General features: G+C 46.2%; 1 protein-coding gene across 1 annotated transcript; it reads right to left on the bottom strand.

Moving 5' to 3' along the window:
• Nucleotides 1–213: 213 nt before the first annotated feature.
• Nucleotides 214–20440, bottom strand: T265_00597 (hypothetical protein; the record flags this gene model as incomplete). Its single annotated transcript, XM_009164425.1, has 4 exons — nucleotides 214–2042; nucleotides 8751–8965; nucleotides 16849–17008; nucleotides 20007–20440. The coding sequence occupies 4 exons, from the start codon at nucleotides 20438–20440 to the stop codon at nucleotides 1007–1009; spliced, it is 1845 nt and encodes a 614-aa protein (XP_009162689.1).
• Between the last annotated feature and the right edge of the window lie 283 nt (nucleotides 20441–20723).

The raw sequence follows: 20723 nt of genomic DNA, 5'->3' as shown, positions 1-20723 counted from the left end.
CGACCTTCAAGAATTACGATATGACCCCAAAGCACCGGTAAAAAGGGGTGTCAGTTAACAAACAGTGCGTCGGAGTGCGGTGATTTCAGCCGATACATCTTCGTTCACCTAGGCTACAGAATAGTTAGTCACATAGGCAAACAGTGTTAGGAAAAATTCCTTGAAGTGATCCCGAAGTGAATCTACTCCTTGGGGGGTGGACCAATCGCTCCATGAAAAATCGACAAAAAGGAAAGAGTTCGAGCAGAACATGCCAATCTCATTGGGAAACATAACAATCGACACAGTAAAGGCAACGGTTGTAGTAGCGGTCAGTATAGGAAAAACACTAAATGAACGTATTACATACAAGAAGTCAAGGCACATTTAGGAAGCCCATCGATGCATGCGAATTCAAATGGGAAACCATGAAAGGCAGCGATGGCAGCAATCAGTGCATAGCCATTGAGCGACTTGACACGAAAACTGCGGATAGCATGTGGAACGACCCTACAAAAATATATGTGTAGGTATATGTACAGATACAAACTGGCAAGAGCCAGAAACTATTGATAGAGCTTTTAAACAGCCTTTCAGACTCACTGGGAACCACCCGCATGCGGGTTGAGTTGAGCAGCTCTGTAGGAAGAGATATTTGGAGTATGGTAAAACAACTGAGCAATGAAAAAGCCCATTGTGAGCTATGGAACAGGGGCTTCCCCACAAGCGACTGATAGAACACGTCAGACCTGAATACGGGAGAAAATCAAACTGAGAATAAAAGAACATAGAGTCTTGAGCCGGAGTAAAACTCATGTGGCTCAGTTGGAGTTCGTGTCCTTTTCTAAGGCGAGTCAGTCGTAATAGCAGTGGTAGAAAATCACAAAGTATTAAAATTGTGAGGTGTTGTGTAAAAAATAGCAGTAGACAAAGGTGGAAGACAAGGGAAGTCAAGTGGGGGTTGAGGGGATGGGAGCACAACCAAGATGTACACTTTCGTGGAAGCAGTGGCTAAGCAACAGGTAAGCTACTCAGCATAGGTGTAATGTTGTCTGGTATGCCAAGCGCATGCATATTTGCATGTAAACGGTTTATCACAAACCTCACATTTGAATCGTCTCCCGGTGTGCGAGTTCATGTGTCGTTTAACTTGGTAAGCCGAGAAAAACTCCTTCGAACATATGTCACATTTGAAAAACCGCTGGCCAGTGTGCACATAGAAGTGTCGGGTTAGATTACCGAGCCATTTAAACGGTTTGTGGCAAGTTGGGCAAAAGTACACCAGTTGACCGTCCACAACGTCTGACGGGACGTCACCTTTCTTCCAAACATCCTTGCGTCTTAAGCAGATGTGATGATGTAAGCTGTATTCGTTTCGGTAGTACTTTCCGCAAGCATCACAACGTAACATTTTGCGCGGATATTTATCATCTCCTGGCTCACCGTCATCTGTGTATGAACCGGTTGATGAGGAGAACCCGGTATGGAGAAACCCGCTGGAACGGAGTTTTGAAGAGGGTGAGAAATAATGGGGGAAACCGGACTTTGAGAGCAGCCTATTTGTCCAACGGGCAGAAACGCCCAGAGGTCGTTGCTGAATCGGTTCAATGCGCACTCCATTGACTGGAGTACGCGGTGACAAACGAAACGAATCTGACAAACTTGGACGGATAGATCGTGGATCGTTCGTCGACTTCGCTGGTGACAACTGCGGGACACGAACTACGCACAAATTTTCTGGCGTTCGTTTTGTGATTGGGCTTGTACGGATGAGTCTATGCGTTTCTGCGGGTAGATTAGCAGAGGTTGTCGATTTGTTTGAGACCGGAACAGGTTGCAACTCGTTCTCAGTCGCTTCACCATGACCAACCCAAACAACCTCACCGTAACAGCCCGAGTCATTACGTGTCGCATCATCGGAGGTCGGCGTTAAATCATTTTCGGAGGTCACCGAAGTTGCGGGAGGAATAACTGGATTTGTTTTCGTGCCATCTGAATCACTATTGTTTGGCCAGTTGTAGAGAAGTTCGCTGTCCTCATCACCAACACCATCTTCATCGAAGCTGGAAAGACGTAAGAGGCAGGAAGTACGGTAAAAAGGGACTATCAACCTGACCACTTTGGATGGCATGCACCAGATGCAACAACGAAGGTCACAACATGCACGATAAATACAAGCTTAGCTCAGTACACACGAAACTAATAAAAATTCAGCAAACGAGAGTGCTGGTAAGAGCTGTCGAATGGATGAATAGCTAAACAAAACGGTTATAAAAATGAACATTTCCACGTAGGCTTGTAAAAATAATTGCCAACAACAGTCATTAACGATAGCCCATCAAAAAACAGAACCACCTATTGTGGAGATAAAAGTGGTTAAGGTAATTCACATAAGCAATTGACTCAGAGCGTAACACAAGCCGACGAATAGAATGTGCGATTGCAACATGCTAGTTGCACTCCCCTACACATCTCTTAACAGCGAGTATAAGATTTTATTGGCTAACAGTGGACAAATTGACCCACACTATACGGCAACAAGGGTGGTAACAAGCAGGAAGCTTTTGATTGTGTATTTTCAGTTATTTATTCAGGGATACTTCTCCAGGGATGGATGTGTTCACGCATGATCGTGTCAATATGTCTGTATGCGTCAAAGCTGTGTTCGTGAGGCGATATAGAAAAGCAGTAGTAACCCCTCGACATTAAAGATAGACTGTGATCAAAATGGAGACTGCAAAAATTGGCGGCTGATCGATGTCAGTGGCGTTCGCGCTGTCAGTTTGTTTCCAGATGTTCTGATTAAGCGCTTGGAGGTTGTAGGCACCTCAGAATGCTTGATATGGGCCAGCACTAAATCCCCTCCCTTACTTAATCTTTTCCCTTTCTTTTCACCCTAAGGCTTAAAACGTGATTAGATAAACTTTACGGTTGTACGGCAGTGAAGCATCAGTGTCACCAGCGATGTTGCCACCTCTGATGTGCTAATGATGATGGATGATGATTGATGACGAGGTAAACGACTGGGATCCCTTTTGGCAAACCCATCTTCTTTCTGATGTTAATAGTCCCGTTCAGTGTTCAGCTGTAGCCCCCCTTTCGGTGCCTAGCTGCCATGCCACTCGAATGAAGCACGAGGGCTGGGATACTGCCAGGTTGCCCAAGCCTAGACAGGGGAAGTCGAGTGGCGGAGGTCGGATTCGAACCGCGGACCTTCCGGTCAGTAAATTCTCGCTCTAACCACTTGGGCGATCTCGCCCCACTGGCGAGTGACCCACAGATCAAAAATGCATGACTGTAACGAGGATGGCAAACTCTGAAGCGGTCGAGTGACGGTTGACTAGGTGTGTGTCGTAGGGGATGACTGCAGACTAATGTGAAAAGAGGAAAACAGACTTTCAGAGGGGTGCGGGAAACTGAAGACGTCACGAGCAGCTGTCTCATCATCCAAGTACTTCTTCCCCATTTTTGCGTTTCGGTAGGCAAAACAAACTTCCTGTGGTTATAAGATAATGGAAATGATGGTACTGTTTGTGGTGACCACAACGATGATCGAGCACCGTAAATGGTTTTTAAATATTGAATTTTTTTCGAGGACGACCCAAGAGAGTTCACAAACGTGCAGTTTGGAGTGAAGGCAATTTCCACTTCAACTTTGCGCAAAACTGATCGAGACTAGGTATCTAATGAGTTCCCTGTTTGATTTACACGATGTGGAAATGGGAGTGTTTCAATATCGTTTCACTCATCACCATCGCCAGTGATGTTAATACATCAGTAATACATACCAGTGTCCAGTGGTCAGTCAGTGGCGTTCGCGCTGTCAGTTTGTTTCCAGATGTTCTGATTAAGCGCTTGGAGGTTGTAGGCACCTCAGAATGCTTGATATGGGCCAGCACTAAATCCCCTCCCTTACTTAATCTTTTCCCTTTCTTTTCACCCTAAGGCTTAAAACGTGATTAGATAAACTTTACGGTTGTACGGCAGTGAAGCATCAGTGTCACCAGCGATGTTGCCACCTCTGATGTGCTAATGATGATGGATGATGATTGATGACGAGGTAAACGACTGGGATCCCTTTTGGCAAACCCATCTTCTTTCTGATGTTAATAGTACCGTTCAGTGTTCAGCTGTAGCACCCCTTTCGGTGCCTAGCTGCCATGCCACTCGAATGAAGCACGAGGGCTGGGATACTGCCAGGTTGCCCAAGCCTAGACAGGGGAAGTCGAGTGGCGGAGGTCGGATTCGAACCGCGGACCTTCCGGTCAGTAAATTCTCGCTCTAACCACTTGGGCGATCTCGCCCCACTGGCGAGTGACCCACAGATCAAAAATGCATGACTGTAACGAGGATGGCAAACTCTGAAGCGGTCGAGTGACGGTTGACTAGGTGTGTGTCGTAGGGGATGACTGCAGACTAATGTGAAAAGAGGAAAACAGACTTTCAGAGGGGTGCGGGAAACTGAAGACGTCACGAGCAGCTGTCTCATCATCCAAGTACTTCTTCCCCATTTTTGCGTTTCGGTAGGCAAAACAAACTTCCTGTGGTTATAAGATAATGGAAATGATGGTACTGTTTGTGGTGACCACAACGATGATCGAGCACCGTAAATGGTTTTTAAATATTGAATTTTTTTCGAGGACGACCCAAGAGAGTTCACAAACGTGCAGTTTGGAGTGAAGGCAATTTCCACTTCAACTTTGCGCAAAACTGATCGAGACTAGGTATCTAATGAGTTCCCTGTTTGATTTACACGATGTGGAAATGGGAGTGTTTCAATATCGTTTCACTCATCACCATCGCCAGTGATGTTAATACATCAGTAATACATACCAGTGTCCAGTGTATAGATCACATGAACGGAACTCTAAGAGGTTGCGTGCACTGTTTTTTTAGACCAATCAGAATGCTTCTTGGTCAGTGGGAGAAACGACTTACGAACCAGGTTCATGCAGTGACAGTTGCACTCCAACCAAATGTTTGAGACCAGCATGCGAAAGGATGAGATACCCTATCACGCTTTGCAGAAAAGACTGAACATGGGAAGTTAATGATCCCTGCATCCACAAAAACATGCAGTGATTGAAAGAACGGAAAAGCTTGCAAGACAACGACTGAACCATAGACACGACTGGAAAAGCACATGGAGAAAAAGACACCTACTTGAGCCGAGCAGTTTCTTCTAGGGAAACAGATAAGGACACAAGACCGTTGTCACTTTCTTAATATACGAGTGGACAACCAACGAGTGAAACCGGTGAAGACCTCGATTACGAGAACACTGTATTGATACTGTTGGTACGTTTAAAATAAGAACAGATAAATAACCACAAGAAAATTTTTAAAAAACAATCGGTGAATATATACTGCAGGTCCTGTGCGAAAGTAGATTAGCTTATGGAAGGGCTTCAGTGTATTAGGTACCAGGAACGCTGTGCAATCGACGCGAATTTCATGGAATCCGTCGTAGGAAAATTATACGACTGCTAATCTGCGAATGATCGCCAAGCATGACATAGGAATTCTATACAAAACTTTTATTGTACCACAAGCACGCCGAACCTGGAAATATATCAGTATGAGTTAACCAAGGCGGTTCATTCTCATTCTTCTGATCAACGCCGAAAGACATCATGCTGGTGACTAGGAAGCGCTCACAAGTGTACCAGGTAGGTGAAAATCAAGCAACAAGAAAATGAATCTTCACTGTTCAGCTTTTGGTGCTTAGTTGCCATGCCCACGGAAGAGGGCATGAATGCTGGGATACTGCCAGGTTGCCCGAACCTAGACAGGAGCTGTCGAGATGCTGAGATTGGGTTCGAACTACAAACCCTCAAGTCCGTGAGCTGGCGCCTTAACCACTGAGCTACCACAAGCCCGAGGAAATGAAACCGAGTTGAACTGCATTGGCTGGGTGAATGTAATGAATCAGGTAACTTCCTATTATACTGACGCACTACTAGGCCAGTTAACGGTGCTAAATGAGTGGTGGGACCTGAAATATTGTTGAAGTAAAAGTACCTTAAGTATTATACTTTTTTCATTACAGAGAACGCGTGGAATAAACCTCGATTCGGAAGAACACCCCACTTCCCAAAAGAAACAGAAATTTACGACACCACAAAGTTACTAAGAAAACACTCGTAATGGTAAACAACTGCTAATACATGACCTGAAGGGGGAAGTGCTAAGAGATGTGGAAGACGGATAGCAAAAGTGCCATAGTTTTGTTGTCCTGGGAAAGAATAGTGAGGAGGGAATTTCAGTCTGATGATGAAGAACAGCCACCAGAAAATAGTAACTAGTTTCGCAGAAAGTGGGGAACGGTCATGGTGAGCTTGAGACTGCAGCCTGTCAGCCAGTGACGGGGAGGACGGCTTGTTACCTTATCCAATTCAACTGGTCAGAGTGAACCAGAATTACGAACAATATTCAAGCACTGGTAAGTCTAGGCTTTGGGAGGCATTGAATAAAGGGAGCGAAAACTAATTTCGGATGCACTGGAGGTAGATATTTTATTTGCTCCCACCAAGACAGATTACCGAAGGCAAAACCAGGATGGGAACATTAAGGTGTAAAACTTTGGAGTCGAATGATTAGGAAGTCAAGATTGAAGAGGAAAATGAATGCCAATAGTTCTTGGAGGGTTGCAGTTTATTTTGTTTGCTTATCTCCGAAACTATGACTATATCATCTTTGAGGTTGACGTCGAAGCCTGCTTTTCAGGTTGTACGGCAGTGGAGCTTCAATGTCGAACACCAACGTTGTGCTGTCGATGATAATGATGAAGCTTTCTCCATCCAAAGCGAAACACAGGAGTGCTGGAAAAACAATCAAAGTCCTGTGACAATAGGTAGCCGCTCCGGCGCACCTTTTCTCTAGGAGAATCGGAGGGCTATTTTTTTTATCTAGAAGCTTGCGTAGGCCCGCAGGACCTGGAGAACTTTCTGGACAAAAAATCTGGTTTACAAATACCGACAAGAGCGTTTGAAGCAGGAAATGACTGTGTCAACAATCCACCTTTCTCCTCAGAGAAAGATGTTATTATACCAATGTAGGATAAGGTAGGATGAAAGAAACGACCAAGACTTCAAAATGAGGGGCTTTCTGATGATGTGGAAGCTGTTATTCGTTTTACTAAAGCTTTTTTGCAGTAAAGGGAAAGAAAAACAAGCAAGGGTGCTGCCGCCAATCATTTCATAAGCTACTCTTTTTCTTCGCCCCTCTGGAGAACTAGGAAGAAAACAGTTTAACAGATTTGGAATGGCAAACGATAAAAAGTGACATCCGTAAGAACCCAAGTCAGGTCATCTAAATTATCTTTCGAGGTCACGGCATCCCAATCGTAGGCAGAACATAGTCACACGTCACTCCGAATTCCCGATGAATTATTCCAGAATCTCTTCCTCAACAGAGAATGAAACTGGTAGGGCCGGAAAACAATACAACATAATGGTTGGAAGAAAGTAGGAAAGCAGAGTAAACAACATACTAGGAGAAATTTGAGAAATGCGTATCACCTGTGTCTGCGTTAAAGATATGGGTTGGAAATTCAATAAGTTGCGATGCATTTGGGGCAAAAAGCCCCTACGGTGTCCACAACTGATGAAGGATGAGGCCAATATTTGATGTGATAATCATCATCATCATTGTCAGTTGTAAGAACCGCGTACTCGTCGTACAGTGGTCGTAGCTGCCGCAGTTTCGTTCACCGATGATTTGGGGAGAGGGGGGAGGTAGCTGCGCATTGCACTCGCGAGCTGGTAAATTGGTGCATAAATCCAGCACTGTCAGTGGGCTGTCAAGTGGGGGGGGGGGGGAAAAGGAGCTATGCATTGAACGCAAAAACTTTGATGCACGAGTGCCATTGAAGGCGCGACCGGGCCATGTCTGTGATAATGGGAAGCATCAAGGACACAAGAACACTAAATAAAATCGGATGACTTTGAAATTAAGTCAAAAAGAGACGTATTTTCGAAACACAGTAACAATGCTTGTTCTCGAACGAACAAACGAAAGTAAACCACAAGGTTTGATAACCGGGAGAAAGACCGACGAAAAATGGACACAACCGCATGAAAAGAGTGAGCGTGGACACAGGCTGCTCATGAAACGAAACCGGACAAAGATGGAGCAGGAAACTGAACGTGGGAGGAAACCTGAGTTTCAGTCAGAAGGAGAATGCCTGAAGTACGAATTAAAATCGTGCCTGCTACCATATATATTTAACTATGAACTGAACGGTCCAGATGACTTCTGGAGAGCGCGAATGTGAGACACCGTTCCGTGCAAACGGAAACCGGCAGCCGAACCAAACAAACCCAAGGTGATCAGCCATATCAGACTCGCGAGGAGAAGCCCGAGAGCCTGGCATGACAGAATAATGACTGACACCCACCCATAGAAACCGAAACTGCAGAAGCAAAAAAGGTATTCAAAAGCCAGTGTAACACTCAAATTTCAGGCGTAGAAATACTGGATCTACGGAAATCGTGTTATTACGTTTCAATCCTCACACGTACGTCATCATATAATAAATACTGAAATGAAGATATAAAATATAAATATAAATAATATATAATATATGTGATATATAAAAATACAAAATATAAATACTACATAATGAATATATAAAAATAACCGAAAACGGCACTAATCGGCAGAGCAATGACCCCAAGGAGCAGTCGCAGTGCATGGGTCTGTCTTAGCAAACATCCAAAATGTGAATGGGACACAAAAAACGGTTACAATAGTAACTGCATGAAACGTACTCATCGGCAAAGCGACAGTCGGAGACATCTGCAAAAATAGCTGTCTTCAGCCGCGCCCGCTTTGACTTATCGAATGTTAGAATAAGATATCCTTCTTGTCCCGACTCTTCTGAAGTAGTTGCAGAAGGTGGACAGGAAGAGGAACTGCAGTCCGCAGGCTCAGAAACGTGGGTAAACAGCGGTCCAGTATCACGCAAACCCATCTTCATATTCAGCTAGATTGAGAACGATGGGAGAAACGGGTAACTCAAGGATATGCCGGACAAAGAGCACCACCTGGTACGAACAGTAACACGAGTGAAACGGCCTAATTACCCAATGACAGCACCAAGCTAGTTGTGTCCGGATCAAATATTACTAGAGTGGGACCAAAACCGAGTGGTTGACTTGGGTTTTGCTGGCTGACCCATTTGAAAATGTCAACCTAATTCGAATACTTCAGATCCTCTCCAGCGCCACAGTCAACAGTGTGAACGCCGATGGCAGTGTTCAGGACCACAGATGAAAATCTGGTTCCAAACACGCTTAATCTGTACAATACCGCTGCCGACTCTTCGCGCGAACCAACGATGATCGGCAGCTATTTCGCTAGTTTTTGACTACTCATGAGTAGCGTGACCTACACCTGTCTATTTTAACATCGTCTTACTTTAGAGGAAAATTTTGGTAGCTCAGGTATCGTAGATGGTTGTGCACAACCACCAACCCACCGGTGCGCACTACTACGCTTCACAATAACGCACTGATGATGTCACCTCGATTGGTGATGAAACGTTTGCAATCAAATTGCCCAGCTCAGCGAACAAGCCAACGACCACCATCGTCTTACTTGGTATTAGTTTTCCGGGTCTTTGCTCTAATTACTGTCAGGATTTTTCCCCCGTCCACCTTCGATTGCAATTTCGTATCAACTCTACCTAGTGTCTGCGCTGATGGGAAAACTGGTCCACCAGGGATCAAAATCTGAACACTCGGATGGCAGGCAAGCTATCCGCTAGGTCAAATCGACTTCCTGGGTGGTTCTATTTGTGTATTACGTTTATGTCGCATCTTACTCCATAGGCTTTGTTGAGATCTTGTTTCAATCGGGCCTAGGCGCGGTAGCTTCAGACAGCCCTCTATGGAGACAAAGGAAGATTATTGCAACCGTATTATAGGGCCATCACAGAATGTTCACAGGGCCGTGCTAGAATCTCCTTGAGGGGAGGAGAAGCATCGAGATGAAGATGCTTGATCAAGATTGGCTGACATCCTGACCAATAGTTTGGTCCGTAGCCCGCACTTGACATATCCGTCCCACGGACATGACGTTCGGTTATGAGGATCGACTGGTCTCTGGACAAACGGCTCTCACTTTGAGCATTGTTGAACTTAGGTAGCTCTGTGAGACAACTATTATCACCACTATGGACAACAATACACTAGTAGTGAAAACATGTGCCTAACCATCATACAACCACAGAGGAAAGCCCTAGTGAAAGGTAAAAAGAAAGGTGAGAATTGGAGGCATATTTTAAAAATCCCAATGTCCCTAGAGAAAAAGGTCAGGAGCAAGGCGCTTACACTCTTCAAAATTGCTGAACTCAACTCACCTGAACATCAGGTTGCCACTAGCGGGACTGATTCACGGTCTTTTGCGAACCTCATCCAAAACAAGCCAAGAGCACAACGACAACCAAGTACTAGTCCGCCTAAGACGGGCTGAAAACTGAGACTGGTTGCGTCGTCCTGTAAGGTTTCTATCAACGCGCAAGGGGATCAAGTAGACCCCACCAGGTAGTGTAAAGACTGCACGCGCTCAACGTGACAGTATCCGTTTCATCTGGCGTAGCCGGGTCATGGTCCGCCCTCGCCAAACTGTTCTTTCTTTCTTTTCTAGACATGAGACGGATATCAGCAGCACTAATCCGGTGATCTCAAAAGAAACATGGGATGATGAATGTAGAAGCGTGGTTCTATGGTGCCCTTGACGCCAACCGATTTCACGACAACGCCATAGATGTCGCAAATTGACGAACACCACCCTGGCCTTCTCATTCCGAAGAGCTACTTGGCGTTCGGTCATACTGCCTGGACTAATGTAACTGTACAGATAAACAATCGACATCGATTGATCCATCTGAAAACGGTATATATGAGTATGGTTCAAAACAGTCTCCTAGCAGCGCTTTGCGCATGCGCAATAAGCTGCTTAACCACCGCAGCTTCTGATGCTGAACACCTCTAATTGAAGTCCCCGTTGCACAAATGACCGACTGCCTCGTCGAGGATTCGCTGATATCAGTCTGCACGAGCTATAGTTCTGAGACAAAGTTGTTGAAGACCTAAAGACGTCTCAGTTATGCCATTCGAAGAGGCCACATCTCAGCCGTAAAACGAAACAACCTGTAACATAGACTGATACACAAGTCCTTAGGAATTTAGGGATTCGCCAGTTTAGTTCAGTTCATTCAGTTCTGAGCTCGCAAACAGTGCAACCAAATGCAATGGTTTCAACTGCTACAGTCTCACTTACTGAGGATAAGGAGAATAATGGGGTGAGAGCCACGTGTTCGAAACGATAGTCCAATCTGTGCATTGAAGACAAACAGAAGATTTCTTATTATCCGTTATGCCATGATGTGAGAGCTACACTGTGAAGGCGATAGCTTTCATGAGAAACTGCCGTGGCTGCGTGACGCAGCCATAGCTGCCAGGATCACTAACCACTGATTAGTCTTGTCCCGCAGTCCCCATCAGGGAAGACGGAATTTACCAACGCGACTGAGTTTACGCTTCGTTGTCACGTCATAAACTGTTAGCCTCTGGGTCGTCTCAATGCGGTGCAAGATTGAATCAAGAGGACTCTACGACGCAAGCGGTTCTCTTGCATACGAAGCACATGGCGTAACTAACGTTACCCGTGGATAGTAACCAGCTGACTTGTCGCAAGAGAATGAAAATCCCCGAAAACCATCTGGCGTACCTCAGCATTACTGACCAGACTCACACAATCATTCGAAGGCACCTATGATAAAACACAGAGGGCTGTCTAAGGTCTTTTAAATGCAGCGGCCATGTCTCTCATCCATAAAGTAAGACCGATTGGACCGCGGCACTGCACACTGTACCCTCGACAATCAAGTTGTAACACCGGCGCCACAAATCTCGGGGGCTAGCAAACGGTGCTAGTTCGGCAGGACTTATTCAGCTTCCCACATCGATCGGCTCATCTGTAAACACGACATCTGGATCTCAACCCAGCCAATCTTCCAGTGGCACTTTACAGGTACGATGTGTTCCGAACTGCGCGGTAGAAGTACCTAGGTTATTTCCAAAGGTTATTACAAAGGGTCTGATCCTAGAGGAGTAATATCTTCGGCATACATATTATCCGTGATTTCGATCTCTGAGGTGTTATAGACTGGTAAAGACGACCTACGCAAAAAATCGATCGCGAAGTTGAAGAGAAAGAGCGACAGAGGGCAGCCTTGTCTGAGGCCACTGGATGTGATGAACTCAGAAGCGCATTTGCCATAGCTACGAATGCCCCCAAGGGAGTCTTAAAAAGCTTTTATAAGAGACAAATGTTTAGGAGGGAGACACTGCCGAACACTGCCACAGTTTCTGACGATCGATGCCAAAAGCAAATCCGAGATCCAGACAGATGATCAATTTGGTCATCGAAGGGAGTGGCACAGTTCCAACGCTTGTCGTAAATTGAAGATATGATCAATGCGACCCTGGCCAGAGCTAAACAAAGCTTGATTCTCGCGAACCCGACTCTCCCGATGTTGGTCAACCTGTGCACGATAATGCCACAGAACACCTTGGAGGCTATAGCCACTAGGCTGATGCCCCGGTGGTCTTCGCACAGTGTTCTTGTACCTTTTTTCGAATGAGAATCACCATCGAGGAGCTGTGTTGGACTTTTTTCTTCGATTCAGACATTTTTGAGTAGGGTCATTAGGTTAGCCACGACGGACTCGCCAACTTCTTTGGAGATTACAGGGTGCAAACTGTCTGGTTCAGGTGCTCTGTTGCACCGAAGCAGTGAGATTGCAAGTTGGACTTTCGTCGTCGGTGGCGGGCTAATGTCGACATTTCACCAGGGTTTATGAGATAAGTTGATGGGGCCCAGGGGAGCTGTTCTTCATTGTTCAGCCTCGGTGAATGAACTGAGGTCCCATGCTTTTCGGAGATGGTTTCACTAACACCCACCGTTATCGTACTAGTTGACCAGATTATTTGGAACGAGGTGCGATTGTCCTCAGCTGCACAAAACTTCTCCATTTCCCGCACTTTTGCAATTCATCAGCGCTCTTTATTATCTGGCATTTTAGGGACCTGCGCACACCATCAGTTGTTTGTTTCTGGTATGGTTTTCCTGCCTTCAACCAAAGCTATTGATTGTGACGATATACAGTGTTTATTGGTGTGTGTCAGCGACCTCTAGCAGACGGTTTCAAAAGCCGTAATCATGACCTCCCATGTTTCTCCAGTCATCCAAATCCCTATTATATCCGTCAAGTCTTGGGAGCTTCTCAGCGAACTTAAACAGATAAAGTTGGGCTACAGAGGCGGTTTGCAGGTGGCGAACTGAATACCACTGCATCAAACGACCCGTTCTGTGGAAAAAGCGAGCAGATAGGTGTGCCCGTACAATGCTGTGGTCGGAGTCAAATGAGTCGGTATACTGAACGAAAATCTGGTATTGAAACTCTCCAAGGGTAGTTAATCGCCACATTGTCCAAATGAAATTATAGTTTATTTGTAGTGCGTGGCCTCAAAGTCATTCAGGAGCTTATCCTGAAGGTTTGCGCTGACTAGAAACAAATGATGTTCGATACATAACTGGAGAAGTCGCCCTTCAATATCTGAGCGACGAGTGTCAGCTAGGAATCGACTGCCAAGATAGGCTTCTACAGGACTTGGTCGATCTAACTACACACTCTAACTACACATTCACAGCGATGGACCCAAAATGATTATACCACGATCAGTTGCTGATGGCGTGGATAAACTACTGACTCACTAGTTTGCAAATCAATTTGGTTCTCATGAGAGACTCAAGTGAATCTCTCGTTTATGATGTTCTGCTCGGGAAACTCGGGGACTGCGCCTACTTGATGAGCCCCAAGAAGGGCGAAACCGGTCGTGGGCTGTCGAAGAGTTTTCAGCAACCTTGTGAGTAGTTTCCTTTATGAAAATACTGACTGACTCGTTTTAAAACATTTGTGCGGATTCCGACCATGCGCTCATCTGGAGCCGTTTGTCCGCTTTAATTCATCAGCGCTCTTTATTATCTGGCATTTTAGGGACCTGCGCACACCATCAGTTGTTTGTTTCTGGTATGGTTTTCCTGCCTTCAACCAAAGCTATTGATTGTGACGATATACAGTGTTTATTGGTGCGTGTCAGCGACCTCTAGCAGACGGTTTCAAAAGCCGTAATCATGACCTCCCATGTTTCTCCAGTCATCCAAATCCCTATTATATCCGTCAAGTCTTGGGAGCTTCTCAGCGAACTTAAACAGATAAAGTTGGGCTACAGAGGCGGTTTGCAGGTGGCGAACTGAATACCACTGCATCAAACGACCCGTTCTGTGGGGAAAGCGAGCAGATAGGTGTGCCCGTACAATGCTGTGGTCGAAGTCAAATGAGTCGGTATACTGAACGAAAATCTGGTATTGAAACTCTCCAAGGGTAGTTAATCGCCACATTGTCCAAATGAAATTATAGTTTATTTGTAGTGCGTGGCCTCAAAGTCATTCAGGAGCTTATCCTGAAGGTTTGCGCTGACTAGAAACAAATGATGTTCGATCCATAACTGGAGAAGTCGCCCTTCAATATCTGAGCGACGAGTGTCAGCTAGGAATCGACTGCCAAGATAGGCTTCTACAGGACTTGGTCGATCTAACTACACACTCTAACTACACATTCACAGCGATGGACCCAAAATGATTATACCACGATCAGTTGCTGATGGCGTGGATAAACTACTGACTCACTAGTTTGCAAATCAATTTGGTTCTCATGAGAGACTCAAGTGAATCTCTCGTTTATGATGTTCTGCTCGGGAAACTCGGGGACTGCGCCTACTTGATGAGCCCCAAGAAGGGCGAAACCGGTCGTGGGCTGTCGAAGAGTTTTCAGCAACCTTGTGAGTAGTTTCCTTTATGAAAATACTGACTGACTCGTTTTAAAACATTTGTGCGGATTCCGACCATGCGCTCATCTGGAGCCGTTTGTCCGCTTTTCAGGGCCGCGTTAGGGCTGGCCACCTCGCGTATCAACTGATAGGCTAGCAAATACCTAAACTGAACAGATTTATCAGGGTACTCTTCTGAACCCTCTTCGAGTTACCTTATCGTAAGATGTCCATCCGTACTGGAACGAGATTGACACGTCCTTGCACGATATCGGGAGTTTTGTCTGTAGCAAGGCGCCATCAGGTCTACTGAAGCACTGCATATTAGGCAGAACCGTGGTACTGCTTGAATCTTGGGCAACTGTCGTTGGGCTTATGTGATGCAATGATCCTGCGGGGCACACTGGTTCGAACTTCGTTCCACGATGCGGTACCATGCCAGGAAGGCCAAAGAGGAACAGTCAAACCGACATCAGCGAAACTCTGTACTACGAGTAATCGTACCACTAGGCAGTCGAGAAGTCGTACCGTTCTCTGCGCTAGGGGTGTGAAGGCGGTAAGCTGTTCTCTCCAAGCGATCAGCATGTCCACATTCATGGGAGAAGCAATGCTGCCTTCCCGCGGAGGAAGGACGGGTTAGAAATGATCGGCCCTAAAAGCTGCACACACCGATCGCCCAACGGTTGACCGCACATCACCCAACGTAAGAATCGTTCGACTGTAACATCCTTCAGGTGCCTAGCTGCCACGCTACCCGAAGGAAGCACGAGGGCTGGGATACTGTCAGGTTGCCCAAGCCTAGACAGGGAATGTCGAGAGGCAGAAGTCGAGTTCGAACTATGGACCTTCCGGTCAGTAAATTAGTGCTCTAACCGCTTAAGCCATCTCGCTCAGCACCTCAGGACGCCAGATACTTTCGCATTTCCCCCACCGCGAGACGGTCCAGTGATTAAAGGGCGAATCTACTGGCCGGAAGGACCGTATTTCGAACCCGACCTCTGCCTCCCGACTTCCCCTGTCTAGGCTTGGGCAACCTGGCAGTGTTCCAGCCGGCGTGCTTCCTTCTGGTAGCATGGCAGATGGGCACCGAAAGGGTGTTAAATATNGAACCACAGACCTTCCGGTCAGTAAATTCGCGCTCTAACCACTTGAGCCATCTCGCTAGACGATTATATTTTGCCGCGAATTCAGTGGTCCATGATAGGCGACTCGTGCAGTGTATGTCGTGGAAGTTGTACTCAGTCCCAGAGCTGAACGCGCTTTGGCGGATTTGGCCCTGTTAACAGTCATCTCTGCGCCATCCGGTTACCCAACCTAATCAAGCTCAATGTTTCTCGACACAAAAGACGGTATCTGTTAGTAGTGTCACCGTGCGCCCCAACGGACTGTAGTTCTAAAGCTGAGAGGGTTAATTTCTCTCAAGAATTATCCGGGTTCATTAGCCGAGCGAAACGAATAACGTGATGCTTGCGGGCGATATAAATGCCTGATTCGGTCATCTAAGCTCCTTGGAATCACATTTGGACGGTCGATTTGGAGTCGACGCTCGTCGTACAGACAACGGAGAGCAACTCCCTCAAGTGTGTACTGACCATCAACCGTTTCTGGCCAATACGAACTCTCAAGGCGGACGTTCGCATCGCGCAACCTGGTGACCACCAAGTGCAAGTCAACCGTGGACCAAGTTGGATCACGTGGCTATCAGCCAGCGGTGGAGAGCTACGATTCAAAATTTACGTTCCATCTGGAGCACACAACGTGATTCCGAGCACGCCATGGTGCGTGCACGCTCGACAGTTCGTTCTTCTCTGGGGTCCTCGCAGGTCAGCAAGAAGCACGCCAATCCATCGTCTCTGAAAATCTACCATTGCTCAACAGTATCGATCTGAGCTAACCCAACAACTCTCCACAGTAAACCATGTAGTGGTAGTGAGTATGTGGATGAGGCGTGGCAAAATGTGAAACGAACCCTGTTGGCGGCGTTCAGCGCTGCCTGTCCGACTTCTCCGACTCGACCACAAGACCGCTGGATGTTGTCGAGATCACTATGATTGATGCCAGGATATCCATACAAGCGCGCAAGAGTACTACAGCGCTGCAAATCCCCCAAACGCCAAACAATGACGAGTCTAAGCAAAGATCGACACATCTGTTAAGTTCGGAAAGATCGAGAGCTCCGATGGACGGAAGATGGAAAAGGCTTTGGCTACTTTAAACAGTCGTGTCCTTTTCAACTGGTACGATTGACTGGCCCTAGGAAAGCAGCGGTCAGTGAAACGATAAGTGAAAGAGGCCGCTCACTAATTTACTCGCAAAAACGTCGACCGGAAAGATGGACCGAACACTTCAAAGGACAGTTTAGTAGGCCTCTTGCAAGTCTCTGGAGGTGGCACATACGTATGAATGGAATGTAAACCTTCACCGCTCATTACAAGAACATTAAAGTGCGAAATATATGTACTGAAATGTGAGAAGCCACTATGACCGGTCGGTTTTTATCCAGTTCTCCTCAAACAAGGTGGAAAACCCCAAGTACACACTTATTCCAAGGCGGGGAGAATGTTGTGACTAACAAACCATACCTTTGCACAGATCACTAACTCGTAATTCTCAAGCTATATTTTCAGTTCATGTACTAACGTTATTAGACGTTTAAAGCGTACATTACGCCCTTCTATTGTCTTCCTTCTAATCTCGTCCTGGAACTACTCTACTCTCGCAACAGACAGTTAGATCAGTGAACCTGGCGAATCTTGTTACGGAAAGCGAACAATGAACGTGGTCGAACACACCGGACCTCGATGTTCAGAGTGATTTCGAAATGCCTGAGGCTGTCAGCGGCGGCTGATCCGCATATGTTGCTGCTAAGTCCGATTGCAGACGAATGGGACTGGTGTTCCAGCTATAGCCTATCACAAAAGTGTTTTTAACCAGGCGAGCCGAGGGGGAAAGGTCTGTGAATAAGAAAGCGAGGCATCAACATTAGTATGTTTTCATTCCCCCGCCTCAATGTATGCGGCAAGCAGAGTTACCCGGTGGGTGACACTAAGTGACGGCCAATGTGACATGACAGTGTCTTCAGTTGTGGTGACGATGGTGGTATGTGAGCAGAGATACTGTCGACGCGCCCAAAACCTAAACAGGAGAACGATTACGGTCCTCAACAAGTCATTGGTTCAAATGTCTAACCACAAATGTTTCAAACTTCAACATGGAGCACGAAGAAACCACCGATCAACCCGGGATAAGGGATTGTGAGTCGCATGGTAACCTCCCGTATAACGTAATGAATCTTAAGATCACACAAGTCGTCGCGGTAGGATAATGTTATCTTCGTGACGGGCGCGACAGCTTGCCATATACCCATAAACATTCCCAGGAGTTCGAACTCATAGATGAGAATTTAGAAGGGACACCCATGGTTCCAAACCTTCCGCAGTTGTGTCGTCAGAATGCTATTACCACAAACTCGGGAACAGTTTATCGTTAGTTCGTCAAATACAAATTGGACCTGCGCGATAACTACCTCATTTTCGACTGTATATTTATACGTAGTCGCTGAATGGCACTTTAGGAATCACTGATTTGTGTCAAAAACACTCCCATCACATGCATGTAGAGACCGTGTAAGTCGCCGGGGCTTATCTCAAAAAGCGTTACGCCTACGCAAAGACGGAGAGCGACTGGAACAAACACTTAAAAACGCTGTTACAGTGCAAATAAACCAAATTAAGGTTCTATTTATTATTATTATCCTACGGAGCCTTCAATAAACTCCTCATAGGTCACAAACATGAAAAGTCGAAAAGTTGTGGAAATAGTGATATGGAAATCCTACGGAGCCTTTCATGAACTCCTCATAGGTCACCAAAATGAAGAATCGAAAAGTTGTGGTAATGGTGATATTCATCCGCGAAAATGCATGCGGGCTCGAAATCACTGTACGGTCATAGAATTCTAGTGGTTTCGCATTGAAACTACCGGCTGCAACACTTACGCATTGCTGGAACTTATTTCATCCCCATATATTTAGAGTTGGAACCAACGTTATCCTACGACGAAAATTCAGACATCATGGAGATCGATGGATAACTACATTCAAAACCAAACGGCAACAAGTCCAGTAAATAAATGCCACTGACACACACCGCTACTTAATTTTCGAAAATCATGCGGTACCAAAAGACCGAATGATCGGAAACTCACTCATCCTTCAGTCCCAACAACAAACGGGCGTCGGAGTTAAAGTGACTGCTGTTAGTGCGATTTTAGAACAGTTAAACAAACATAAACTGATTCAATGATTGATACACTGGATCGAGGATTTTCCCAAGTTTCCCGGGTCGGTTTTATTCTTGTTGTTCAGTGGTTGTTGTTCACCTGGAGGGCACAAGTAAAAAAGGGCGTAGCATTACTCTTTACGTTCTCAGCGCGGGACAGTATACTTGCAACCGCGAAGATTCGCATAGATAAATGTCTGATAGTGCTTTGAATTTGGTTCTAGAGGGAGTGTGGACGACCGTCAGAGAGAGGCCATTCCACGCAGCTACTACCCGAAATGAGAAAAAATTTTGCCCAATGAGTGTGTGCGCTCTGCGCTTGAAAATTTTCTCGCCATGTCCCCACCGTGTGTTTGCTGGGTCAACGGGAAAACCTGTACTGACCAAGCATTGTTCAAAAGGGCATAAGTAAGAACTATGTCCCCTCGGAGGAGACGATACTTCGGAGGAAAGAGGTCAAGCACCGCGAGGCGCTTTTCGTACTCTGTGGATTTGAGGCCGGCAACCATTCTCGTATCGGATCGCTGGACACGCTCAACGAGGGTGACGTCTTTCGTGCGTCCTGAGTAGACAACTTGGTTGGCGCATTCCAGGAGCGGTCTGACGTAGGCCGCACTGAGTATTTGAAAGGTTAAGCGATTCATACGAGAGAAGGTGGGTCGAATCATCCGTAGAATGCCAATTGCCTTTTAGGCCGATCTCTCATAGTGCAGTGAGAAGAACAAGTTTGAAGAAACCCAAATACCCATAGCCCTTTTAGGGCCTATCCCCATAACGTTTTCTGGTCTTTTTTCGCCATACAGAACAAAGGCATTCACCGATTCTCCTCCAAATAACATGGACGCACTTTTCGTCATTCAGAGAAATGTGCCGGTCCAACGACCACTGCTTGGCAGCGTCTACATCCACTTGGAGGGCACTGCCATCGGAACTCCAGAATTTCAAGCCGTCTGCAAAACGTAGGCGTGGACTTTCAAGAATATCTGAGAGGTCGTTGACGTATATCAGAAATGGCAGTGGTATCAAAACGGAGCCATGACGAACTTCAATAGAGACCGGCGCTGGAGAGTAGATTGAGCCTACCTTCACTCGGAATAGTCTGTCTGATAAGAACGCCTTGATCCAGTGTAGGATTGCTCGTTGAATCCCGTGAGACTCGAGTTTGTGGAGCAGCGGGATGTGTGGACTCCTATCAAACGCTTCTGAGAAGTCGTAAAATATGGTATCCGATATAAGTCGATCGTCCTCAGCTTGGGTTAAACCTTCCATAAACACGAGCATGTTTGACACGCAGGAACGGTTTGGGGGATATCAGCGTTGAGCTGTAGATATCAAGTCGTTGGAAGTAAGGCTCATAGGTCCGTAGCTCCCAGGCGATAGTCGGTCACCATTTTTATATTTTGGCATGACAATCTCTTCCTTCCGAGCAGAGAGAAGGCGGTCTTCTTCAAACGATTGACGAAACACCAGGTATAATTGATTTGCCAGTGTAAACGACGTTTCATCCAGCATTCTCGAAAGGACCTCGTCGGGCCCCAACTTGCAGAATGTGTTGATCTTGAGC

The sequence above is a fragment of the Opisthorchis viverrini genome (genome assembly GCF_000715545.1).
Source record: "Opisthorchis viverrini unplaced genomic scaffold opera_v5_6, whole genome shotgun sequence".
Lineage (NCBI taxonomy): Eukaryota > Metazoa > Platyhelminthes > Trematoda > Opisthorchiida > Opisthorchiidae > Opisthorchis > Opisthorchis viverrini.
The sequence above is the reverse complement of the archived record's forward strand: the minus strand, read 5'-3'. Positions and strand labels throughout refer to the sequence as shown.